The 26,666-nt window shown below is 40.4% G+C and overlaps 3 protein-coding genes across 5 annotated transcripts in view; 1 reads left to right on the forward strand and 2 right to left on the reverse strand.

Annotated features, from left to right (window-relative positions):
- Nucleotides 1-531, forward strand: part of ptpn11b (protein tyrosine phosphatase non-receptor type 11b) — a 32,692-nt gene extending 32,161 nt beyond the window's left edge. For all 3 annotated transcript variants that reach the window (XM_044037685.1, XM_044037686.1, XM_044037687.1), the window contains exon 16: nt 251-531. The gene's annotated coding sequence lies outside the window, so the exon portion shown is untranslated. The remainder of the gene's footprint in view (nt 1-250) is intronic.
- Nucleotides 532-4,168: 3,637 nt separating this feature from the next.
- LOC122776905 (RING finger protein 223) lies at nt 4,169-10,670 on the reverse strand. The gene is made up of 2 exons (XM_044037688.1): nt 10,353-10,670; nt 4,169-5,886 (listed from the first exon to the last, which is right to left on the reverse strand). The coding sequence occupies exon 2, from the start codon at nt 5,836-5,838 to the stop codon at nt 5,134-5,136; it is 705 nt and encodes a 234-aa protein (XP_043893623.1). The 5' UTR covers nt 5,839-5,886; nt 10,353-10,670; the 3' UTR covers nt 4,169-5,133.
- Nucleotides 9,917-25,682, reverse strand: nr1h5 (nuclear receptor subfamily 1, group H, member 5). Its single transcript, XM_044037601.1, has 8 exons — nt 25,645-25,682; nt 21,689-21,825; nt 16,670-17,068; nt 15,772-15,912; nt 15,498-15,622; nt 13,858-13,956; nt 13,668-13,764; nt 9,917-9,993 (listed from the first exon to the last, which is right to left on the reverse strand). Exons 2-8 carry the CDS (start codon nt 21,783-21,785, stop codon nt 9,917-9,919), a joined length of 1,035 nt encoding a protein of 344 aa, XP_043893536.1. The 5' UTR covers nt 21,786-21,825; nt 25,645-25,682.
- Between the last annotated feature and the right edge of the window lie 984 nt (nt 25,683-26,666).

A 26,666-nucleotide genomic window follows, 5' to 3' on the forward strand; every position in this document is an offset into this window, starting at 1 on the left:
AACATCCCGCTCAATAAATCATTTGGTCAAATTTCCTTTTCCCTCTTTTAAATATTTCACTGCACTGATATTATAAATATAATAAAATGTTAGTGAATGGGAGGTTGTGTGACTGGTTGAAAGTATTATAACAGAAAATGTCAGAACACACACATGGACAAACTCTTAACATACACACGTTACGTGTCCACATGACAAACTGCATCAGACTCTTATTGTCCAATTCAACCTGTCTGCTTCTTTGCTTCAGTTTCAGTCAAAGTGTTGCATCGTCAGCACCTGAAAATCCCTTGGAGGGGGAGGGGGAGGAGGAGGAGGGGGAGTGGCGCTCTGACCGCACCCCACCACAGTGGACGCTGTGAAGATGGCAAGCTTACTCCTGCTCAGCTGATCTTCTCTGTCTGGAGTAGAACTTCTACCTCCATGGAGAGGAGGACTCTGCAGCAGAGTGTCTGTGCTCAGGGCCTCTGTCCCCCAAACTTTCTCTCCACTGTGCCCCAGCCCTCTCTCTCTCTCTCTCTCTCTCTCTCTCTCTCTCTCTCTCTCTCTCTCTCTCTGCCTCTCTCTCTCTCTGCCTCTCTTTTAAACCAGTGAGTGCCTTCTCACAGAACGTGTCTGTAATCTGTCCTTCCAAAACCTGCTGTTGCACTGTTACTATTCTCCAATCCCTAAGCTGATTTATGAAATAAAACTAGGTTTTCTTTTGGCTGACAAATATTGAACACAGATTCTACTCCTGACCTGAAATGAACAGAGCTGAACAGGACAGAAGCAGAGGTCAAAGTTAAGCTCTTTGTCTGCTTGTTGAAATCACTCTCTTCCCTCTCCCTCTCCCTCTCCCTCTCTCTCTCTCTCTCCAGCTGTGGTGGTTATTAATTTGACCCGAGTGATCGTAAGGACAATTTCATAACAGCTTCAGGATCCAGAAGTGCAGCAGGGCAAGCAAAGCTATTCCTGCTCCTCATTTTATATTTGGGTCTAAATGTGGACTCTTATTTTTCATTATATTTTCTGCAGATGTGACCAGTTGTGAATGAGTTGCGCGTTGTATCCTGTGCTGTTGCAAACATCTGTTCTGTCATTGTTCTGTAGTGGAACATGAGAACATTTGGACTTATTCCTCATGGTCACAATCTCATCTTTCATCTGAACATCATGCCTCCGCTACTCTCACATTTTTATTTTGGTCAGCTTCTTTTCATTATTTCTTCATGTGTTTTTTTTATGCTGTTGGCTTCATGGTTATGTAGCATATGAAATGTATATTTTTTAAATATATCTATATTTATAAAAGAGCATACTAGTGGAAAATACCCATGTTTTAGCACAATGGCCAGAGCAGCACTGTTTTTGATTTGTATCGTCGTCACATTTTGAAGTCCAGGAAACGAGGTTGAGAGGATTCCTGAAGAGGTTGGTTGGAGGTGAGCTTAGCTGACCGCCGTCTCTCGGCTTCATTTGTCTGGCTCTTCTTGTTAATCAGCAGGTCTGATGCGGTTCAACATCTGTCGGGGGGAAAGATCGTCACAAGGAGATAAGGCAAAGGGGCCGATTACAGTGGGCCAGATGGCCATCTGCCTGAGATTGAAGAATAGATTTGTCTCCAAAAAGTAATTTAGAAGATGGCCATAATCCAAGCCTGACGATAGTGGTGGGAGCAAGCCCACGTCACTGATGTGATAAGGAAGACAGTGGTGTTGCGCTCTGCTTGCTGCTGTCTGGCAGATTGTTCATTATTTTTAGCCTCCAGATTCAGCAGCAAAATATTTTACTGTGCAGATATGTTGATGAATTGTGGCTCAGCTCCTGTTAAACCGTCACGACCGTCATGGTCCTTATTATAAAAAGTTGTTTTGTCTCTCACAGTAGGATACTGTAATAATGATAATGTGTGATCATCGAGTGAGGGACCCCTGGTGGTGTTTGTGTGCGCTGACCATTCCTCTTTTTCACCAGCACAAGTGTCCAGCTGACCTGGTCAAGGACATTCACAGGCTGGACTCGCTTGTTTTCTTTAGACATGCATTTGCCAGTTTTTTGTTTTTCTTACTGCAGCTCAACAACACTCTAAAGAGACGTCATTTGAAATCCAACCAACACTTTCATTTTGATTCAGTAACTGATTATTAAGGTACTGTTTCTCTTCAATTCTCAGATTTATCTTGGTTTTGGCCATTATTCTGCCTGGTTTCAAACTTTGCCTGTTCAAAGTTGTTTTTGTATTTTTAATAAAATGAGCTATGTTTTATTTAATGTATGTCCTGGCTGCCCTGTGTGTGTGTGTGTGTGTGTGTGCGTGTGCGTGTGTGTGTTACATTAGTGAACCGTGCGACTCAACTTGATGAACTGAAATTGAGCACTGTGTGAATCCCCTGGGTTTGTTTTTTTTCCAGTTTGAACTGTGATCATGATCTGATCGAGGATAAATGAGTTCAGTGGTATTGTCTCTGTGTTTCTGAACTGTCTTGCACTGTGGATATAATAATTTTCTTTCTTTCTTTTTTTGTATTTCACTTTGCCTTTGTTGTGATTTGGTGAAACATCAATACTTGAAAGTGTGAACTTGGCTTCAGGCTGTTTGGATGTCCACTGGCTGTGGGAGTGTTTTTGTTAGTGCAGGGTTTTTTGCCATCAGTGTTGTTGGATTCATTTTTTTTATTGTTTTTTTTCTGATTGATTGTTCTATTATTTCATTTTTTATTATTTAGATTGTGATTATAATCGTTGTTATGTCACTGTTGAGTTGAACTAGTGCACATGGAGGTGTGCAGTAGTAACATGCAAATATTGTTCTGCTTGTCCTTGTACATTTACTTGACATTGATGGGGTTTGTTTTATTTTAATTCCTTGTTACTCTGTTGTTGGCAGTGTGGCCGAAGTGAGTGATGATGTACTGATGGCTCCCAGTGTTGTTCAGTGGAGAATCTTCCCCTTTCCCCTTTCCTCTTTCTCTTGCACTGTCTCTGCCCAAACGCCTTTTTGCTGTATAGGCTGTAGGCAACTGCTGATGCAATGAGCTGCCAGAAAATGACATCAAATGGTTTATTATATAGTTTAATAAATAAAAAAAAAACTACTGTATGTAACATCGCTTGTTGTGTTCTGTTGTGTGTAGGTGGAAAAGGGAGTTTTTGTATTGTCATAGTCCCTGTGGTGGAGAAGCAGCAGAAAATATGAAGGGCGTGTGTGTGTGTGTGTGTGTTTGACGCTGCTGTGGCTCTTCCCGGTCGAGTTGTGTCTTTGTATAGTAACGCGTCCTCCACTGAAAAAAAATATCAACAAACACCAGTTTAACTTTTCAATTAGGCCATTGAAGTTAAAAAGCAAGGCATTTGAGACAAAAACCACTAATTTCACCAGCAATAACAGCCTTCATGGTTGAAGCAGCCTGTAAATATTGTGCATAATTCCTCACAATATAATAAAGAAGAAAGAAAATCAAACGAAATGGAATTAATTTGTCTACAGTTTCATGTAGCTGCTATCTGCAAGAAAACAGGCTGTTAATTCTGCTCCATGAGAGACGAGTACAGACAAGACAGAATAAAATACATGGCCAGTTTTGAGTTTAAATAAGCTGCATAAAATTATACCAACTAACAGGACACAAAAAAACTGACGAGACATTTTTTTCTAGTCAATATTTATCATTTCCCTTCACTGCTGGTGACATACATAGGGAGATTTAAATATATGCTGCTCTTATTTTGTGTTTATCTCTTTTTCAGCACAGAATGAAATAAACTAAATTAAACTAATTGATTATTACAACCTAAGCATGACTGTGTGTAAATCTTATCTGATTCACTCTGTATTTAATGGTGTGTTCACTAGGATTTCGGATGAAGCTCCAGGAAGTTCTACTTTTATTATTATGTCTCCTCCTAAACAAAGGCTGGGCTTTCAAGTGTGGTCTTATTAACCATGTCATACGTGAGTAACTGGAAACATCGCAGTCTAATCCAGGAATACATGAAAACTACTTCCTGGCAAGACTCAGACTTTTATAGTCAAAGGTTCAAGGTTTAGATTGGAAGGAAACGACACAAGGAATGATTTGACTGTTTTCCAGTCAGTCAGTCGTTGTGAGATGAAACCACTGTTTATGCTGTTGTGAATCTTTTTTTAAAAAAAAATCAATCGACATATTCATTCTAAATACCGTAATGAGGTTGTTATTCACAAGGATTTTATTTCTCAAAAACATGATCTGAGTTGGAACCTCGCTTTACACTTCTGTAAACAAGGACACAGTCATAAAAAATACAAATATACAAATACAAAAACAAAACAAAAAAAGTTGGCACATTAGGATCACATACATTCTCATTTGTGATATACTTGGTAATCACTATAAACATGACTAGCCGCTGACTGTTCATCAGCCACGTATTTACAAAGCAGAAAATTCACATCATGAATGAAAGTCAGTATTTTAAACGTGTGGGGAACACTGACTTAACACTGATGCTAGAAAAGAAACTGATTCCCTTATGAATATTCAAACACACCAGCCAGATCTAAAACCCTGTTTTCTCATTTCAAACTACAGCGTGTGTCAGCGGTTGTGTTTGATTCTCCCAACATGCTTCTGTGGAACATCAATAATAGCAGTAACTGTCTTTTACAGGTCGCCATGAACCACTCAAAGTTGTGCTTTGTTGAGTTAAAGCTGCAAATGTGCATATGGAATATCATAACACATGTCCTCGGATAATTGCTGCAGTCTGTCTATAAACTACCACTAGGGGGCAATAAAGTCAGACATTTAATAAAAAAAAAATAAACCACATAGTGGCTTTAACATATGAACTTCTGATGAAAGTTTAGAATCTTTGTTGTTTACATAGACTGTATATAAAAAATGAACTCAATGGTCTCAACAGCTAGTTTCAGGTCTTTGTCAATATTTGTAAATCATTTTTCCTGTGTAGAGGAAAAGTGATGCAAGTACAGCACATGTGAGTGGACACTGTGTGTTTGAAAGCTGGAATTGCACATTTTTTGCATCACTAAAACGTATATCCATTTTTATATACTATGGTAGATTACTGCTGTCTGTAGTAATAATCAAGTGCCCTTTATGAAAAAAAAAATATGAGTGTCATACAATATTATACACATTAGTCCAGTTACTCTGTGGGTCTAGGCGGTCTGGTGGAAGGGTTGTAAGTAGCGGTGGTTGTAGTCATCATGGGGTTGATGGTTTCTCGTTTACAGCGCATGTTTCCTGTGGTGAAAGCACACTGTAGAGGCCACAACACGATGATAATGAGCAGCACAATGAGCACAATGAAGAGCACCAGCCTCTTCCATTCTGCCAGCCGGCCCAGCAGGCTATATGTGTTTGACTGTGTCTGGATTGGTGCGTCCACTGTCTTGGTTGTTCCAATATCAATGCAGATGCAGAAGCCCGTGGGACTGTCGGGAGTGTCCAGACCAGTGCTGTGCCCGGAGCTTTTGTAGCACAGCTTCTCGCCCTCCAGCCACACCGGCTCCTCTTGCTGCTGGTGGTGGGGAAGTTTGCACAGGACCTCGCGGCTGGTGGCCAACGCCGGGGGTCCCTCCTCGGAGAGAATGGTGGGGTGGCGGCAGAAGGGGCAGGAGAGGCGCATGCTGCCACTGCTGCTGTCGTAGTCGGCCTGTGAGACAACCATGAGGCGGGAGAGGCACTCCAGGCAGAAGGTGTGGGTGCACTCCAGCAGCTTTGGTGTTTTAAAGACATTGTCGTAAGTGTTGTAGCAGATGGAGCACTCTGGCTGGCCCATCACCGACACCTTCTTCTGTAGCTCCCCAGCTATTTCCTGCACGCGCCAAACCTGTGCAGTGTGTTCCATTTTCCAGAATCGAGCCTTCCCTCTCCTTTGTCCAGCCTCCTTTGGACTCTGGATGAAGGCAAAGATTGAAAATTAGAGATTCGTTCTCAGGCTGAGGCTACAAAGCACATCAAAGTGAAGTCAGTGAAGTCATACAGTCCAGCTGAATGTTGACCTTTGAGCTTTTTGTAACCTGCACGTACAGCACATGCAAAAAAACAAAGCTTTTGGTCAGTCAATAAATAGTTGTGGGTGTGAGGAAAAACACTGAGTGATAATATAAACAAAAAGGTTTCAATGTGATGCTAGTACGGGACTGAAAAGGACATTGTCCACCCCCATATTTGTGTAAGCACTTTTGCAGCAACAGGAGTGTTTTTGTTTGAATTTGACAGTGTTCTGAACGGACACACACACACACAAAACTGAATTTTTGTTATTTCAATCAAGACTCAAGCCCAGCATAACAAGCTGCACTTCAGAAACGTACAAATGTAGTGCGTAGCTTTTAGATATTAACACATGTGCGTAGAATAAAACCACTGTCAAATGACTGACCAGCTCTACGCGTCTCTCTGTGTTTCTCAGCATTGCAGATCTCATATTGCCTGGTGACATTTCTGGGCTGCACACAGGAAGTGATAGGTTTTATGTGACGGCTGCAAACAGATATATTCCAGGGTATACATGCAAACGCTCCCTCAGTCAGATCTGATAGTATTGCTCGACAGATAAAGGATGCAGCATAATACAATAAATAATGTTACATACTGTTCAGAATAATAACATCAACAAAAATCATCAACATGTTACACACTGCAGCTTTAATTAAAAAATGTAGCCCTCTGTTGCTGTATATGTGATAAGTGAATGACATAGTGTTCCAGTTATTCACTGAGGGTCATAGTCACTGCAAAATGGATCACCTGATTTTCCCGCTGCGTCCATTAATAATTAGCCAGTGGTTGTAAATGTGAAGCATGCTGAAGGGTCATGATTTTCTGCTGGCCCCACACTTGGGCATAGAATTGAACTTTGACACAGAGCTTTATAGTCAACATGTGGAGACAATGATAAAAGGACATTTTTTGACATTTGAAGCTCCCTCTGCCATACCTGCTCTAAAGTAAATACAGTGAAAGTATGTTATGTAAACAAAAATTAGCCGCATCACGCATTCTCTCCCACAACAGTCAGACAACAGGATCCTGTGCTGTTCAAATCCATAGATTTATATACCACACCGCCGCATATGTAGTATAGCCAGCAGTAGCAGAGACGACAGAGCGACGGGAATCTATAGGAACCGGAATCTAACGCTTATTAGTGTCAATGTCTTGTTTATTTTTAAAATGGTCTTATTGCGTTGTCTAAGCGTTCTCTGGGGCAAGATGAAGAAAAGTTCATTATAAAGTCTGTTTCCATTTTCATGAAAAGCCCCCTGGAGAATTATAGAGGTGACATACAGTACTGTACAAACTACTACTGTCTTTTTACTGTTTAATTATTTCTCAATCACTGAATTGGAACACATCCAGAGAATACGGGAAGACGTAATACATGTTACACTTACACAACCCTGGCTCTCTTAAACCTGGAGTGGAACCCTAATTAATGTCACAGGTGAAACCTATGCATGTACTTTTTATGTCGACAAAAGTCGGCTCTGAAAAAGGTCTATTGTGTGTCAGTGTCACTGTTGTAAAATATAAAATGGACAAAAAAAACTGAGTGTTAAAAGCTGAAACAGCAACATAATGGACAAAACTGACATCACAATGAATCTGTGGAAATACTAACCACAAACTTAGTGTAATTACTGCATGTGCACAAATCTCTACATACCTGACACAGATATTTAGACTCATGTCTCATAAAAATTCCTGGAATCAAAATCAAATCAGGTCAAAGTATTCAGTCTTTATGATCCTGCTCTCTGGAACGAGCTTCCAACAATGACCCATTATAGAAGATTATAGAATCTTTCCTTTCTTTCGTTGCTATTTTTTGTTATATATATGAAAAAGACGGAGGGGTACGTGTGTGTGCATGATTATTCTTTTTTTGGTCTCATTTTTAATGTTCTCTGTGATTTTATTGTACAGCACAATGAGTTTATAAATATAAATAATGATGTTAAGACAACAACTGTTTTATCTTAAGGAGCTTGTGCTGCTGACATTTCATTTGAGATTTGACTTTTCTGTATGGGATTATGTGGCTCTACATCCTTCATTATTGTTACTTGTCAGTTGGACATCACAGAAACTAATAGACCAGGTTTCATGTCTTTGTAAATCACTTAGACCAGGTTTAGAAAGTATAGAATATGCAGGACACTGATGACCAGGTCTCCTCTCATCTTATCTCCTCTGTTTTGTTTTTAAGGGTGATGAGAATATAACATGGTAATGACCTGTTGTTCAGGTATTAAAGGGCACTAATGTGAAGTGTATGTGTGTGTGTGTGTGTGTGTGTGTGTGTGTGTCAGGGATGAAGGATGGTCAGAGCACAGGTGTTCTCTCTGTGCCCGTGGGGCTGGTCTCCCCCTATCCCCCTCCCTCCCCCCCCCAGCCCACTCATCCACACAAAGTCTACGCTTGTTCTCCGTTTAATCGCTCCATCTGCCCTTGAAATTCTTGCACCGCCAACACACACACAACTCACACACTCGCTCAGTGTCAGTCTCAGCTGAATTCAAACATGCTTTAGGGGGATGATGACTGTATTATTACACTGTGTCTTATCAGCTTAAAGGCTCCCTCATGTGTCGACCCTGGCTCAATTTACCCATTGCTCGAAGTTGTGTTATCAGGTGTGGACACAGTGACAATTGTCCTTAAACGCTAAGAGAGAAGAAAAAAAAAAACACCACCTGTGTCAAGTGACTGAAAAATTCATGGAGGTCCCTCAAATGCTCAAATATTTGCACAGTTGTTTCTTAGCCTCAGACGGGGAGTGTTCTTATTGCCACACAAATGACAACAAACAGACACAAAATCGACAAATATCTATTGTAAAAACCACTTAAACATAACCTGTAGCTACAGCAGGGACTACTGAACTAAAGAGGTGGGTAATGAAACCACATCCACTAAGGACTGACTTTGCCTTTTGTTCTCCACTGATACAATCATTTGGCTGTTAGCATATTAGCATAATGTTACACAAGGTGTTAAGTCATCACGCACATTAAGGTAATGAATAGGTTAATCAGTATATGTTGTGTTTAGTTCACAGGCCACAGATCAACCTCAAGGTCTTAAGGAGGAGAGAGTTTTCTTAGGCCTCGGGCTGTTTTTCCTGTAGTTCAGACGCTCAGTTGCATTTTCTTGCTTAAAAATGCAAAAATATGCTTATTACTGTACATCACGATCTAACCCTGCAGTAAAATGTACACTATTAATCTCTATGACTGCACTGGGAACAAGTTAATAAGTGGACAAAATAGTTCCCTTAGTTTCCTGGAAAATCATCTTGATGAAAAACCTGAAATCCTCTAGTGAGGAGATTATTGTTGTTGTGGTGCAATTTGAAACTGGAGTTGTAGACACTTAAAATAGAGTGAAAGTTGCAAAGAAAGACCTAACAACTCGTCCTAATGTGTAAAAAGTACTGTGGATTTACTTAGTTTGACACGACAGGCTGCTTATGTACATGTTTGAAGAAAAGCATTAATCATTAGCCATTCACTAATGCATCACGACAGTAAATAGTCTGTCACGTGAAAATGTAAGACTCTATAGCTCCAGAGTCCAGGTGAGGAAGTAAAATCAATAGACTGTACAGCAGATTAACAAACATTAACTAGCTGCTGAAATATCACATTCAAACGTGAGATCTTATCTAAGACTGCAATATTTTTTGCTTCAGGGGCCACTTCATGGCCTCTTATTGTTATCAGTGGCACATGTTCCTCTTCACTTCTCCCACTGACCTACACATATCGTACAAATATCACTTTGTCAGTCACGAGTCCTCATTTGTAAGTTAGATGGATGTTTTTTTGTTTGTTTTTTAACCTCCTCATGCAGTTTTCTACCCTCAGTCCCTTTGTGTATTCGACTCAACTCTGAGTATCTTGAACCATATGTTGGACTCAACCGTCAGCCACAATGCTGCCCTTCCTGTTCTCAGTGTGAAAGAACAGGTAATGGGGGTTTAACTGAACTGAACCTGAGCATGTAGGGAAAGCATGTGTAAATACGGCAGACAATGCAGGAAACATTATACACACACACACACACTCGCACAGAGAGAGTCCTAACTGAAAGACAGGTGCTCATGGCTGCTGCAGCTGCTCAATTGTCCACCTCATGATGAGCTCACCAAGCGGGGCTGTCCTGCTACAGGTGTTTGGCACATAAAGTATAGACAGTGCACCATTGATCACAAACTCCATGAATCACTTATGTGGTGTTTTCTTATCTGTTAATTCGCTGTGCTCTTTATAAAGCAGATTCAGGTCATATTCACAATGAAAGTTTTGAAAGTCTTGAAGAATTAAGCAGAGACTTAAGCAAGGTTGAATTTACCTGGTAAGTGAAGAAGATGTCAGATGATCTCCTCTGTATCTCTGCAGGACCCAGCACTCACTTCACTCTCAGTCAGAAATGCATTTTTATTTTCTTCTGAAGTCAAAGCCAACTGACTTCTGAGATCCCAGCAGGGAAGAGGTGGGGATTTTGGTGTTCAATTGTGCCTCTGCCCAGAGTGAAGTCCTCCTCTGGACTGTCTGAACAATGTGCTGGGGTTACAGGTGTGTGTGTGTGTGTGTGTGTGTTTGTGTAGGAGGGTGTGTGCTCAGAGGCTGAGTTTTAGCTCTCTCTAGATCCTCCTTCCTCGGTATCCGTTGGTTGGTATCACCTGCTCTGCACTGTCAGCTCCCTTTTTAGCACTTCATGCAAATTAGTTTAAACAGTGTCTTGGAACTGTGTGTGTGTGTGTGTGTGTGTGTGTGTGGAGGGGCACTTTAAGGAAAGTAATACACACACCTGACTACACACCACCACTCCCTGTTTCCCTTTATGCAGATATATTTCTTTTCTTGTTTCCTTCTTTCACCTTCTTCTACCAGTTTAGTGTCTCAACCACCAATATAACAGTCACACACACACACACACACACACACACACACACGCACGCACACACCAGATAGAATAGAATAGAATAGTAACCAAATAAAAACACTACATACATTCCTACACAGACACACACAAAACTATATTTAAAAAAATAAATAAAAAATACAATAACTAAATAAAACACAACACCACACTGAAGAATTAAATATAAAAGTGATATAACAGTGGGCCCAGGCCGAGTATAAATTAGCCTAGGCCAGACTTTACCCCTCTATGCCTGAATATAGCCCTCTTGTGTAAAGAGGTTTTGATTGTATTTACACAAGAATGACTTCATCCCAAGAACCCTAAGTGTGTTAGTGATTAGAGACTTATTTTGGATAAATATATGAAACCCACTAAAGTAGTGGATGACTTCTATATCTTACATTTTGTTAGGTTGCTGTTGTAAAAAAGCTAAAAACTAATTTCAAGAACAGGTTTTATTTCCGGTTAAAATATAGATTATTCCAGGGTAAATACATGTTTCTGTTTATAAATATTAGTGAGTGAACATACTGTGTAAATACAAATTAAATACAAATGTAAATTGGTCACTCTAATTTGAGCGTCGATTACTTCCTTTTTTTTATTCGATTTGATGCTTTTATGCACCATGTATTTTTACTATTTTATTAATTCTGCTGGGTTTTGTGACCTGTCTTTTTATCTGTTGTCCAGCTGAGGCTCTTAGAGAAGGTGAAGCACTATATCTTTCACCAAATTAATTCCAACAAGTGATTCATGTGTTTATTACGTCTCGTTTGGACTATTGTAACCCCTTACACCGCAAGTCCTCACTGTGACGTCACACTGACTGCACCCTGCAGCTTTCTCATCAGCCGCTGTCATAAAGCAGCACAATACATATAGATTAAGGGTTCATTTCCATTCAGTGAGTGATAAGGTAACAGGTGGTGAAACAGGACTATCTTCCCACTGGAGCAGACTGTGTGAACAGCCTCTGTGTCCTCACAGACACTCAGTCTCACTGCTTGACCTGTTTATCCAAAGTTAGATGTATCTCTTCATTAAATCTGCACCAGGTGCAATGGTTGTGGTGTCATGTCTGGTCTAAGCAGAAAACGATTTAGAGAGATTGATTGTAAAGAAACGTGATCTTCAAGTCCGTGTTCAGTCAATATTACAGAGGAAATAAACACAAATAAAACACAGACATTCAGCGGGAAGAGGCTACACTTTTAAAACGACTTGGAGGGTGTTTGGTGGAGGTTTTTCTTTTTATTTGATTACTCATTTTATTTTTATGGTAATGACTAATGGACCATCAGCTTTAGCATGTCCCAGTATAAGCCGCCTAACTAACTTGGTTATTAAGTAACCCAGACTCAAATACTGCCATATCAGATCAACAAAGTCGTTTATTGGGTTGTGAGTGGTGAGTGCTCTAAGGAAGGAGACGGTATACAATTAAATAGCTGTTTTATTCCCTTGCCTGGAATTCATAAACCTGCAGTCATAATAAACATGTCAAAGCTTGGGTGGATCACAGGGTGAAGCATACTGAGCTACAGTCAACATGGCAGCATGTGGAGGGAGGGGGAAGCTGCTGCTCCTACTGCTCCTACTGCTCCTGCATCCTACTGCTCCTACTGCTGCTGTTTCTGCTCCTACGACTGCTCCTGCTATTGCGCCTCCTACTGCTGTTGCTGCTGCTCCACACGTGAGTAGGCGGGTTATAAAATATCTCAGTGTATAACGTCACACTGCTCTTTATACAACATTCACTCAACAATTAGATTTTCATACTCCACCAGTGCTCACACACACACACACACACATACAGTTATATTATATTTAAATTATTGTCAAAGTTCATGCAATGCGAGCAGTGTCTTAGTGAAAGGAGTTACACACTGGAGCTTTAAAACCCTAACATCAGCCGAAGATAAAAACAAGAAACATGCAATAATAATTCATAAATGAAGTAAAACAAACTCTATCTATTTTGTCATTCTGAATTTTATTTTTCTTCCTTTTATTTTATGGGCAGTATCATCATCTTATTATTATTCAGAATTTTGACAAAAAGTCATAGTTTAGTATGTCGTCCAAATTTTGACAAAAAAAGTCATAGTTTAGTATGTTGTCCAAATTTTGACAAAAAAGTCATAGTATAGTATGTCATCCAGCTTTGACCAGAACTCTTTTTCACTTTTAGGTGATTATAAGAAGAACTGCAAGTCATATGAAAAATGAAAACAACAAACAGGATTAGACTATAGCTCCGTTTTGATGTAAAAAGAGTTTGTTTCTTGTGATTATTTTTCTGGATCTCAGCGAGTGTGTCACTCTGGCGACGCCCATGCACACACACACTCATACACTCATTGCAGAATCGGAAAACAAAAAAAAAAGTACAACACGTAAACTAAGGTTGTTTAAAAATCGTAATATATATCAAAACTTTGAGTCAGGTGAAAAAAGTCCCAACTCTTGTGACCCGTTTAAAGTTCCAACCACGTTTCTACGTTAAAGTTTGACGACACTGTGATGCTGCAAAGTGGGCTTGGTTTTTCTCCTTCTTTCGACCGGTTCCCATTCATGTGTATGTGGAAATTATTAATAAATTAAATTCAAGCTTATAACTCCTGTTTGATCATCCCTACATTATTAGAGCCTCCATTTTCCTGAGCGAACACAGTACAGTATATTATAAAACGATATAGTAGATTTCAGGGGGACACACTGTCCCATACACCATACCTGGCACTGTCCTGGCAAACAGCAGCAGTCTGTCCAGGTGAGGTGGCACAACATCACACAGTCCATCTACTTCCTCTGTGTCTGGCCACTCAAACATCTGCCACGCAAACACACAAGAAGACAAAAATATGAATGTGATGTGGGTTTTTGTTGTGTGATAAAGTGTGTTTCTTTCCTCACTGTGACTCACTCTAATGTGGCTGTTGTTCTGTGCTCTATACAGTCGATGAGCCTCCACCATCCTGTCCACAATGTACTTCTGTTCTTGGGTTAAACTGACAGTCAAAGCCTGATCAAGATTGAACACACACACACACACACACACACACACAGAGTCAGATTCGACAACGTAGAACGCTTATTGCAGTTTGACCACCTGTAACACTTTTGGCTTGTCTTCAATCTTTCATCTAAATTAGTGCTGTCAAACGATTAAAATATTTAATCGCAATTAATCGCATTAATGTCATAGTTAACTCGCGATTAATCGCAATAGATTAATCTATTCTAAATGTCCCTTGGTTTCTTTTTGTCCCATTATTTTTTCTCATTTTAATGCTCTTATCTACATAGAAAAGTGGATTTTTATTATTGTGACAATATCTCTGTCACCCTGCATATTTTGAGTTATTCCTCTTATTGTGAGAGCCGCACAATAATAAGAGAGGCTGTGTATCACCCTGCAGGTGCTGTGAGTAAAGTGTAGTGCCAAAAAGAGACTGCTTGCCGAAAAACATCTGCCCCGACGGGAACGCACATCAGTTCAGAGGAAGTGAGCGTAGGTCTACTCGTAGATATAATATATTGGTCAGCTGGCAGGCGCAGCACTGAGAGAAATGTTTCTTTTACTGTGCAATAGAAATGTCCTGTAGCCCAAGTGAAGAGGCTACGGAAAAAGAACGGCGCAGATTAAAAAAAAAAGTAACCTGATGTTTTCATAATGTAGGCTAGTTGTCAACAATTGATAAGGGTAGATGCTTTACCTTGCCACTTTTATTGTTGTTGTTATCGTCGTTGCAGTGTGATTTTACACCGCTTTGATCTTTAAATAAAGTTATATTTCAATACCAATACAATTTCAATGATTTTATAAAGATTAGGAAATAAATGCAGAAAACAATGTAGAAAGACATATTAGAAAGAAATCTTATAATAAACACATAATGAGGAATCAGTAAGTGCTATCAGAGGTGGGTAATAGCTAGTTACAATTACATTTAATTAAGTAACTTTTTGGATAACTTGTACTTTTAAGAGTATAATTATGAATACAATAATGCAGTATATATAGAACTGTACATTCTGCATAACATTCTCTGCCCTGCCGAAAAGTGACTGCACCCTTTATGTCTTTATAGCAAGGAGTGATATTGAACACATTAACTGTACATGCACCTGGTTTCCTCTACTGTTCATGCTGAAAAGACAGAGAATGTAACCCCTACCAATCAAGAATTACAAGGTGCTGGTCACCATGTACTGCTCTGTATCCTTCAAGGTATGAATAAAGCCATTGATTGATTGATTGATTGATTGATTGATCCGGTGTGGTGTTGTAGTTTTTCAAATATTACTAGTTGTTGCAACAGCATGTGGAAAAAACTACAAAGTTTGCTAGGCCAAAAGGAACGTTAATCTCACGATTAAAAAAAATTGACGCCGTTAATAACGCGTTAAACTGACAGCACTAATTTAAATATTTAAATTCAACATCTTTTAAACCAACATTGAAAAGTAACCTACAGATACACTAACATGCTGATGTTTACCAGAAACAAAGTCACCCAAATAACCAATAAACCAACCAATCACAGACTCATTCCACAGCACCTGTACAGGTAGTCTGCTGGTGGAGCTGACCTTCCTGCTGTCTGTGTTCTCCTCCTCGTCCTGTCCTCTGCCTTTACCTCCTTTCCTCAGTCGCTTGGACTGACACTGCACCTCCGTCAACAGGCCTGCGGAGCAACAATACATGAACATTTACAGACACACACACACATGTCAAATGCACATGGTTTTAGAGAGCATTGATTACAGTCACCAATGCTTTGATCGTGTTAAGGGAAACTAAGTAAGACTAAGACTAAGACTAAGTATCCCTTACACTCTGCCAGCATTCCCACAGCTCTGCATTTCCTCAGCCGACAGTCCTGGCACTTCCTCCTCATGTACATGTCCATCTCACAGGCTCCACCACTCTTACAGTGATACACGGCGTTTTTAGTGACACTTCGCCTGAAGAAACCTGCAGTGACGGAGGAAAGAAGGAGCAGGTGAGGTTTAAAGCTGTGGCGTGTATAACTTCAGAACATTCAAAACAGTGTCAGACCATGTTTGTACAGTCCTGATTAAGCCTATCAGCTCCACATGATTCCATCTGTGTGACTCTCCCTCTAACAGTATAGCAGTGTTTTGTGTCCATGTCTCTCGTGACATTCCTGCGCTGCACACAAATGGAAGCAAGGCAGAAGCACAACAGCTCCACCATCACAATTTTAGTCAGAAACAAGGTTGTCCAACAATGAAAATATGTGCTCCAATAGTAGAACACGAGGCAAATTACACACTTGATAAACCATGTGTGTACTTGTATTTATATCTTTGCGAGGTCCTAAAAAAATGTAAAAATGTAAAAAAATAGGGGCTAGGGAATGTATTATGTCGATGATATGTCCTCGCTAAGATATAGAAAAAAAATGTGTGTGTTCTTGTATGTGTGGCTTTATTTTTGAGGCCCAAAAATCAAATAAACCTAGAGAGAGGACATTTTGGAAAAGTGAGGACATTTCGACTGGTTCTCAATTCTTTAAAGGGCTTTTTGGGGGTTAAGACCTGGTTTTAGGGTTAGGATTAAGGTTCAGTTAAGGGGCTAGGGAATGCATTATGTTTATGAGGGTCCTCACTATGAATGCTGCACCTGTGTGTGTCTACGAGGACTGGAGCTGGAGCTTTCGACTAAAAGTAAATGAATAAAGAAAACAAAGACAACGAGGTACAAATACCTTTACATCCCTCACAGGTGAGAGCATTGTAGTGATACCCTGATGCTTTATCTCCACACACCACACACAGCTCGTCCTGACCTCTGCTCTTCCCTCCTGAGCCCACCCGTGACCTCCGGCCCAGAGGAAGTCCAACTGCTCCGAGCCCCTGAACCAGACCCCCGCAGTAGGGGTTTGGACTGGGATCACAGGGGGCTTCCAGGTAATGAGAGTTGTAGTGGTACGAGGGTTGGCAGAACTGCGATGAGGAGGAGGAGGAGGATGGTGAGGAGGTAGTGGAGGGTGGAGAGCTGTAGAGGGAGAAGGGCAAGTTGGCTGAGCTGTATTGTTGTTGGCTGTAAGGGAGCAGCTGGAGGTCAGGGTCCTGCAGGGGGAATCCCAGTGGGTCAGCCAGCATGTCTGAAATGGAAAAGGATTGAGATTCAGAATTAAATATGAAATACATTCATTGTTCGCTGGCCAGCTCTCAACAATGTCCCATGATGCACTATTATGTCACCTTATGTTCACCCTGGGTCAGCCTGGGATTGGCTCCAGCTCTATTTAACCATCCATCCAACAGTTTATTTAAGTACAAGTAAAAGTACTGGTATAAAAATGTACTCAAGCTAAAATTTAATAAAAAGTTAAGCTACTTAGTTACTTTACTAACAAGGTTGGGGTTCTTTCTTGTGTCTTGAAAAAAGGACAAGGGGACACAAATCTCACATAATTGTTTTTACAAATGAAAGCACTGACAAAATAAAATATGTAAGCACATAGTGTATCATTCAAAATGGATCAAAGGTCACTCAGGGAGGGACCTTAATTAACGCCAATTCACCTGTCCTCATCACACACTTGTCCTCATCACTCACCTGTCCTCATCGTTCACCTGTCCTCATCATTCACCTGTCCTCATCACCTGTCCCCATCATTCACCTTGTCCTCTTCATTCACCTGTTGTCATCGTTCACCTGTCCTCATCATTCACCTGTCCTCATCATTCTCCTGTCCTCTTATTCACCTGCTGTCAACGTTCACCTGTCCTCATCACTCACCTATCCTCTTCATGTCATCATTCACCTGTCCCCATCATTCACCTTGTCCTCTTCATTCACCTGTCCTCATCATTCTCCTGTCCTCTTCATTCACCTGCTGTCATCTTCACCTGTCCTCATCATTCACCTATCCTCTTCATTCACCTATTGTCATCGTTCACCTGTCCTCATCATTCACCTGTCGTCTTCATTCACCTGTCCTCATCATTCACCTGTCCTCATCATTCACCTGTTGTCATCGTTCACCTGTCCTCATCATTCACCTGTCTTCATCATTCACCTGTCTTCTTCATTCACCTGTTACTCAGTAGCAGATGTGATTTAAATTAGTTCACTACTTCCAAATAAACATACTTAAGTAAAATTAAAATGACAAAATTAAAAAATGACTTTAAAAAGTACAAGTGCACAAAAAACCTTCTCAATTACAGTAACATGAGTCAATGTAACGCATTACTTTCCACCTCTGCGGTAGACATCACCACTAAATGTTACACACTGTGTTTTCTACAAAGATGTATAACAATTGTGATGGATGAGGTATAGTATTACAAACATGTCAAACCATTTCGACATGTGAACTCCACTAGAGAAACAGCATCAGAACGAGACAGATTGCATCAGTGTGACTCAAATGTACGTTGACATTTCAAGCATGAAAGGTTTGTTGTTGCATCACAGGAATGTGTTGTGATTTGATTCGTGTGACTTCACTGCATTAATGACTCTTAGGGGAAACAATAAAAAGCCCAGACTTTAGAGTGAGACCTTGTGAACTTGTTAGGACTGCTGAAACAGGATGCAGCTGAAAACTCCCTGTACCATTGAGGATTTTTTTTTCCATCATGTTATTTTCTTGGCCCTTCATTCATTCAATCTGTGCTGGTTGTTCAGTGTTGAGAAAACATGTGACCACTGTACAGCTGGACCAGAACAACTGGTTCTGCTGTGGGATCAGCTCTGGAGTCGAAGGACTTGGAAAGAGATGAAAAGGTTTAAAGTGTAAAACATTCTGAGACGCTAACATCGAATATAAATAATAATATATGTTAAAATGTACGTTATTTTAAGTTGCAGAGTGTAACTTTATTAATCAGTCATAATGTATAATGTGTCCATCATTTGAAAACAGCCTCTGTCATGCAATAAATATCAGACCTGACTGAGGGAGCATTTGTGTGTATACACCAGCAGCGCAGAGGTGGGTGGGAGCGAGAAGTATTTATCTTGACCAGAGTTTTTTTCTTTGAGCAGTAGAATTTGCTTCTGAATCTTCTTCACTGTTTGTATCTGTCGTGCTTTACTTGCACAACGTTGCTGTTGCTGCCAGCGTCTGTCTTGACTTGAAACTAATCACTTTCTGTGTGCTGTGCATGAATGTTGCCAGGAGTCACAAAATATAGACTAGGGGCTGCAAGGGGCTGGAAGGTTTAATCAGCATTGTGTGAACTTGTGACAATCGTTGGACATTTGTTCAAATTAAAGTTATCCACGACAGTCTCTTTGTTAAAGAGGTACTCGAGTGATTTGGTGTGATGTGTCCACAGAACACCTGTTAATGATACAGTTTTCCTGTTAAACCACACACAAGGCCCAGGCTGCATAAAGTAACACCGTGCAAAGGTGTTTGGGATTGGTTTGGGCTATTCTGTACATGCGCACAGAGATAATTATGGATGCTGCATTTGTGCAGTAGAGTTATGTGTCGCTACTCTTTAGTGATGATGGAGATAAATGAAAAGACAATACGTTTTTCCTGGACGTGTCACAACTGACCAAACAAAAGAGAGAGAAATCCTACCACTATGTATTTCACCTTGATTCAAGTTTTTCTGTAAGTTTTCAAGTGAACTACATTCTGATCTACCTGGATCTAGGCTTTAATTTGCATACTTTAATCATCAGAATTTAAAACATGATTAGGATCACAGATGCTCTTTATGCCATAAGACACTTCACCTCACTTGCATGTATCCATATGATCACTCAGTAAAATATCATTGAACTTAAAACTGTGATAATCATTAGGAGTGAGCACTGGAATTAATGTGTCAGCAATTTAATGCATAATATTCATAATTTAAATGGTAAATTGCATAAAATATTAATATGGTAGCCCTCCATATTATTCTCTACCCTTCAGGTAGCTCTCGGTCTCAAAATGGCTGGTGACCCCTGCCATAAGATATGATAATACTGGAGAATGTCCATCATTACAGAGGTAAAAACAAACAAACAAACAAACAAACAAAGATGGAGGATGAAATACACAGATTATCTGCTTTGTCCTTTTGTGACCAAATTGTAATTGCAATTTGGTCACCTGTTGTCCTGGGCAGACAAAATGAAGTGTTAACCATAGACATGTGTCAAGCTCAGATTTGTTGTTTAACGTCTGTGTGTCACAATGTACTTCTTTATTTACTCATGTGTGACGGCTTTGCGAGGCTTCGATGAAGGATGATGTATCTGGATGATGTATTACAATGTTGACACTGTAAACATTGATCATTATCTCAGTATATATTATATTATTATATATATTATTTACTACCTTCTCTTCTGACTGTCTTTGCTGCTGTAACAGTAAATCTTATCTCATCGTGAAGCTGCTACGACAGGCAGTGGATGGACTGACACATTTACGCCCATGTGTCACCAGCACCATCAGTTTAAAGTTCGCTCATTAACCTTTGCTTGTGTCTCCTCCCTCTGTTTTCCTCTCCAGATGTTTCCTGTCTTTAGCAGAGTAGTGTGACAGCGATGGTTTGGGATGAGGGGGGCGGGGCCGGGTGCCTGCTGTCTCGGTGTGTGACAGAACTGTTGTTTTGTACTGTTTGTAAACCATGTGGATGCTGTCTAAACACTCCTCTATCCCACGCACGCAAGGGACTGACTACCCCCCGTAACGCCACCTCACACCCACTGTCCTCCTCAGAGCCAGAGGGGACACAAGAGGTGGACATTTGTTGATGATATACATTTAGTATCAATATATCCTGCGATGATAAACTTCCTTGTCCTCAACAACTATTTTCTCTATGTCATCAAGTCCCCAAAGGTGGTAAATAAGCTCTTTCAGTGTTCATTCATCAACCACTAGAGCAAGTGAGACGAGGACATGCAGCAGCAAAACTGAGCCCGTGCAATGACACAAACAAACAAGGGAGTAGTGAATTTTGAATTCAGCTCTCATTTGAAAAGAAGTGGCAGAAATTGTCACACTAAAAGTTCAGCATTGGGATAATTCAACACATTTCTGCCAAAAATGTGGGAACAAAAAGAGCAGGATCTCAAATTCTGCTGGTCATACTTGACCGTTTTATTTGCTTTGACAGATTAAATTAAGTCAAAATTCTAATTTTTCATCTTGTAAAATATTTTGCAATTATAAATGAACAAAAACAAATACAAAAACAGCCACCTGGGTCTCCTGTAATCAAAATTACATGGATGCCGATTCTATGAAAAGCCTTTTAATTTCCTGATTTATTAGATTTGTTAATTAACATGCAACAAAAAAATAAAATAATAACAAGACAATAACAGACATATAAACAAAAAGTGTACAAAATAATGCCACCCAAAGAAAGAAAGAAAGAAAGAACACATTTCATATCCATGAGTACCTGTGGCTACAGTAAATATGTACCTTATGTCACAGTTGATTATTTTATGATGGAAATTATTTTACATTGTTCTATTGGAGGAATCACTGAATGTGTGATATATGTGAGGGAAATATGGACATGAACCTTTACCTGTCAGTAAAACCAGTGCAATTAATGACCAATAACACTGAAAGTGTTTTACATAAACTGATGAAAACCTTTTTCAAATCTCATATTAGTCTTCTCTAATGATGTCAGAGCACAGTTAGGAGCAGCAAGACAAAACAAACTAGCAGACAGAGATGAAGAGAGAGAGAAGTGAAAGTAAGAAGAAAGATGGAGCACAAGAGTCACAAGTGTGAACTCACCGTAGTACTGGAGCTGCTCGGTGGAGCAGTAACCATCCGAGGCAGAGAGAAACCCCCCTGCTGAAAAGCTCATCTCCAACTCTGTCCACTCTCTCATCTGGACAGAAGCTCCCGTCTTCTGTTAATAGTAGATCTATCTTCACACACACACACATACATATGCACAAACAAGAAAAAAAAGTACTCAAATGGACTCAAACAGATATGAAGGATCTGGGAATTGCAAAGACATTCCTCAATCCCCAAGATGCATCCAGGTCTCTTAGCTGTCCAGGCTGATATCTCAGCCTATTTTTAAAAAAAGCAGAAAGGAAAAGTGCAGCTGAGGCTTTGGGTCTGTGAAGGATGATGATGATGATGATGATGATGATGTGCTGGAGGAGGTCTTAGCTGCCGCTCCCCCCCAGGGAGAGCGACTGAGGGGACACCCAGGAAGAACAGACACGGAACTGTGGTCCAAACAGCTGGACCTGGCTGGGGTTTCATGACAGCGTGAATGGATGGATGGATGGAGGTCTTATCTCTGTATGTGTGCTTGGTATATTGACTATACACCCACTGGCCACTATATTAGGTACAACAGTTTAACCGCTTGCTAACACAATTATTATATCAGCCAATCACTTGGCAACAACTCAGTGCATGTCATGGTTAAGACTGAGCATCAGAATGAAGAACAAATGTGATGGAAGTGACTATGAATGGTTGTTGGTGGTTGTTGGTGTGACTGGACTGAGTATTACAGAAGAAGAAGAATGCACTGGGATTTTCACACACAATCATCTCCAGGGTTTACAGAGAAAATGATGTCAGAGGAGAATGGTCAGACTGGTTTGAGATGGCAACAACAACCTCAAATATACCCAATTACTATAAAGACAAACTGAAGTTCATCTCTGATCACACACCGGGCGCCACTCCTGCAACTGTATTTGGTGTCCTGTGAACCTAACACAGCGGCCAGTGGGCGCATTTATGTAATACAGAAGGTAGCAGCTGGACACAAATTATTTTAAAATTGTTAAAAAAAAAATCTTTGTTGCATGGGCTTAATACTGCATTTTAAAGGAATATTTCACCAATTTGCATTTAGCTTTGTATTACTAGAATAGGGGTAGTATTTTTGAAAAATTGTGTTTTCCAACCTCAGTTTCCCCTGAGTCAAGAAATATCTTCATTCTTTTCTTTATTACGTGCCCACCAGTGACACTTGGTCCTGTTAGCATAACTATTAGCAAAGATGGCGGACACATAACAAAGAAAAGATTGAAGACATTTCTCAACTGAGGTTGGGAAGCACAATTTTTCAAAAACACTACCCCTTGTATACAAAAAGTATACGTTTTGGCAAAATTAAGCGATATTAATTATATATTGAACTATTTTTTTCTATGTGTATGTGTGTGTGTGTGTGTCTGTTCATGTTTGCCCACCAAGCTTCAGGAGTGTGTTTACTCTGTCTTTTGTTTACCACAGTTGTGTTTGTGCTGCAGTTAATATTGGACAGTAGTTAGATTTAAGGGGCCCAAGGACCTCGTCCTCCCCCACAGACAGACAGACAGACAGACCGTTAACCAGGACGAGCAAAGAGCAACAGGACTTGAGGTCTAAAGGAGGAAGAGGGGTGACAACAACTCCCCCCCCCCGAACCTCCAACCCTGGCCTGTACATCTCAGATCTGGCTTGTTTGACATGCATCATGCTTACTCAGGATTAACTGCGTCCTCCCACCCACATATCAACCCTTTCACTAGCTCATTATGGGAACCAGGTCTGACCCCTGGACAGCAAATGGTGGGGGAGGAGCCAGTCATGGCCACTGGAGCCGGAGCCTTCACTGGCGTGATCGCCATCGATCACAATGACAAATAAAACAGGAATTTTGTTTGTGGCTACACTGTCTCTTTTTTTCTTCTTTTTTGAAGATTAGATTCAAAGGGTGAAGTGGTAGAAGAATGACAAGACAGCAAATAAAAAAGAGAAGAAAAAGAGTGTCCTGAATGCTGAAAGACTGCAGTATCTTTGGTTGTATCACAGAAATTAGATGTTTAAAAGAATGCATATGACAACTTAAACAAGGCTTATAAGAAAACATCATTAAAAGGCAGAATCTGACTGTCATTAAGTTATTAGATCAACCTGAAACTGAAAACCACGTAACTAACTTTTTTCTTTTCTTTTTTTACTTTGTGAGGACCACAGCCCAAAATATAAAATATATGTTTCACTTATAGATAGACATAAATATACATGCATAAATAAAGATTGTGTTATAAAGATTGTGTATATTGTGAGGCTTTGTACTGGCAAGAACCTAAAAATCTTAAAATAACACTGTTATATGCATGAACATCATCATTTCTTTGTGTAGTGGGAGTGTAGAAGGACAGCGGCTTAAAACCACACAAAAACCACAGTCAAGAATATTTATATTATCAATACAGTGCTTCAAAAGAACCAATATAGTATCACACCTTAAATGTAATATATCATTTTGTGTATGGATATTTCCTTACACCCCTAATGGACGGTATACACATATAGTATGTATAGGTTGTGTGTGTGCGTGTGTGTGTGTACACAGAACATATACTGTATATAAATAACAGCAGCACTAATACTGAGTGAAGAGCACAGTATCATCTGCACGTGTACGGCACTATGACGTACTGTGTGTGGTGACACATTTGGGGATTATCAGGACTCCCCTGAAGTCCACTGTTGTTTCTCGGTGAACAACAGTTTGTCTCCCGAGTTATTTCCACACACTGCAAGTATCAAAACGAGCCATTCGCCCTTTTTTTCCCCTCAACCGTCTCTGACCTCAGAGGAATGGAAGGGGAGCAGAGAGCACAGAGCGAGTGACACTAAACGATGGGGACAATATCTGAAAGTGTGCAGATGTCGCCATGGATCTTCTGGACGTGTCACACTGGTGGACACGTTGTTGGACCTGTCTCTGCGAACTATTTGGGGAGACGAGAGTCACAAAAGAACGAGCAGAGGACGGGGGGTGGGGGGTAGTATTTTAAGTACATGCACATGAAGTACAGATAGTTCAGCTGGAATGTGTCCATTTCATTTTCTTTGCACTGACGTTTGACAATGTGTGCTGAGACAAACACTAGAGAAACAGGACAAAGTCTGATATTTCCACAACACAAACCAAACAAACAAACACACAACTCCGTCAACTCTTCCTCTGTGGTTCAGACCAAAGAAAACAAACTGATGGTATGTCCAAATTGTGAACCTCATTAGTAGTGTATCACTCACAGTACAAGCCAGCAGATAAATTCATCACATCATAAATCTCTGCAGGGGCTTCGTCTCCGTGTGGCCGGCTCGTCTCTTTATCAGAGAACTGCTGCATGGCTGGGAGCTGCAGCTCGATAACAGCCTGCACTGTTTACTGATCCTCACAGGAAACTGATGCTCATGTTAAAGTGGCCTCGGGATTTAGTGTGTAAAGTTCACTGCTTATGTCTGAGCATATGTGGTGGGTGAGTGCAGTCACAAAGAATGTGGCTATCATGAGAAGGAATGTAAATGATCCCGGGTTAGTTCTGTTCCCAGACACTATTTGTTTGAAAATATTATTTAAAAAAATACAGATACAGTGCTAATTTTCTTATACATTTTCAAATGTTCTGTATATAAATGGAAAGCTTTAATCGAATAGATTCATTTTCATACAAAAACATGACACGGTGGATTATTTTGCAGCATATAAGGATTGGCATTCATAATATTTTTTTTGTCTACCTTAAACAGCTTGTGTGAATTACATTCATAACAGTCCCTAAAACTAGTAGGGGATGATTGTACTTGTTAAGATTTAAATACATTATCTGTTGAATATAATGTGGTTTTAACATCACGAGAGGACAGACTGCTACAGAGCCAACACCTGTTGTGTTTCTGCTGTTAGTAATGAACAGAGACCGTGGACTCACCGCTGATGAGGCTTCCTGCTGCGGCGAGTGTCTCGGCGTCTCCTCGCATTGTGCAGCTATCACTTTTTGTCATGACGACTGCAGCCCAGACTCGACACACAAACACAAAAAAACGCACGCACACACGCACACACACACACACACACACACAAAGTAAACAGAACCTTTCAAACAAGACAGTTGCTGTTCATGTGCACTTTAGAGTGCTTTCCCTTTTTTTTTCCCCCTGAATGACCCACTGACATATAAAGGGAATAAAAATGAGAAAATGGCACTAGAATAATATGTAATATATGTGTGTGGTCATGTACAGTATGTCGGTGAAGGGAAATTGCAAATATCACACATCTGCCATGCAGGATTTAAAACTGGACAACGGTCTCCCCCCACTAGTAATGATTCCATAACTGGAATCATCTCATTAAGAAATTCCCAGTGTAGAGTGTTTATAAACAGGTTCTTGTTCATCCCAAGTGATGGATGTATGTTTTCTATCACAGCCTCTTCCTACGAGCGAACTCCCCCAACACGCTTAACAATCTCTCTGCCACTGTTGCACAACCACAGTGTAACAACCACACACACACACAAAAACTCTTGATATTATCAGTAATGACCTTTCTTTCTTTGTGGGTGGCCCCTTACTAATTTGAGTGTTTGTGATTGCATTATGTTAAAAAATGTGTGTGTGAATGATGAGGGAGGTTGGTGCTTCTGAGAGGCCATGTGTGATTCTGCTAATGAAGAAAAACTACATGACTATCTATCAAGGCCTCCCAGGAGCAGGTCAAACACAGAGGCTGGGGGTTAAGGTCAGCGGGGGCCAAAGAGCCAAATGTCAACATCAAGGCCAAGAGCAGGCCTTGACCTCCGCTGCGTTTCAAAAAAGTGGGAGGTGAAGAGAGTAAACTGTTGGGGAGGGAACGGGTTTCTTTTCCAAAGAGGAGCAGTTGGATCAAATTCATAAATCAGCGCAAGTAAATGAAGAAAAAGTGGGCCAGCCCTAAAATAGCTGAATGAAG

Source organism: Solea senegalensis, linkage group LG11 (genome assembly GCF_019176455.1).
Source record: "Solea senegalensis isolate Sse05_10M linkage group LG11, IFAPA_SoseM_1, whole genome shotgun sequence".
NCBI classification, from domain to species: domain Eukaryota; kingdom Metazoa; phylum Chordata; class Actinopteri; order Pleuronectiformes; family Soleidae; genus Solea; species Solea senegalensis.

Excerpts from the sequence above, each read along its gene's own strand:
- LOC122776905 (XM_044037688.1), bottom strand. The coding sequence starts at position 5,838 with ATGGAACACACTGCACAGGTTTGGCGCGTGCAGGAAATAGCTGGGGAG.
- nr1h5 (XM_044037601.1), bottom strand. The coding sequence starts at position 21,785 with ATGAGAGAGTGGACAGAGTTGGAGATGAGCTTTTCAGCAGGGGGGTTT. Across the intron at positions 17,069-21,688 it reads CGAGCAGCTCCAGTACTACG|ACATGCTGGCTGACCCACTG; the intron begins GTGAGTTCACAC and ends TTTCCATTTCAG. Across the intron at positions 9,994-13,667 it reads GTTTGCCAGGACAGTGCCAG|GTTCAGTTCAGTTAAACCCC; the intron begins GTATGGTGTATG and ends CTACATGCTCAG.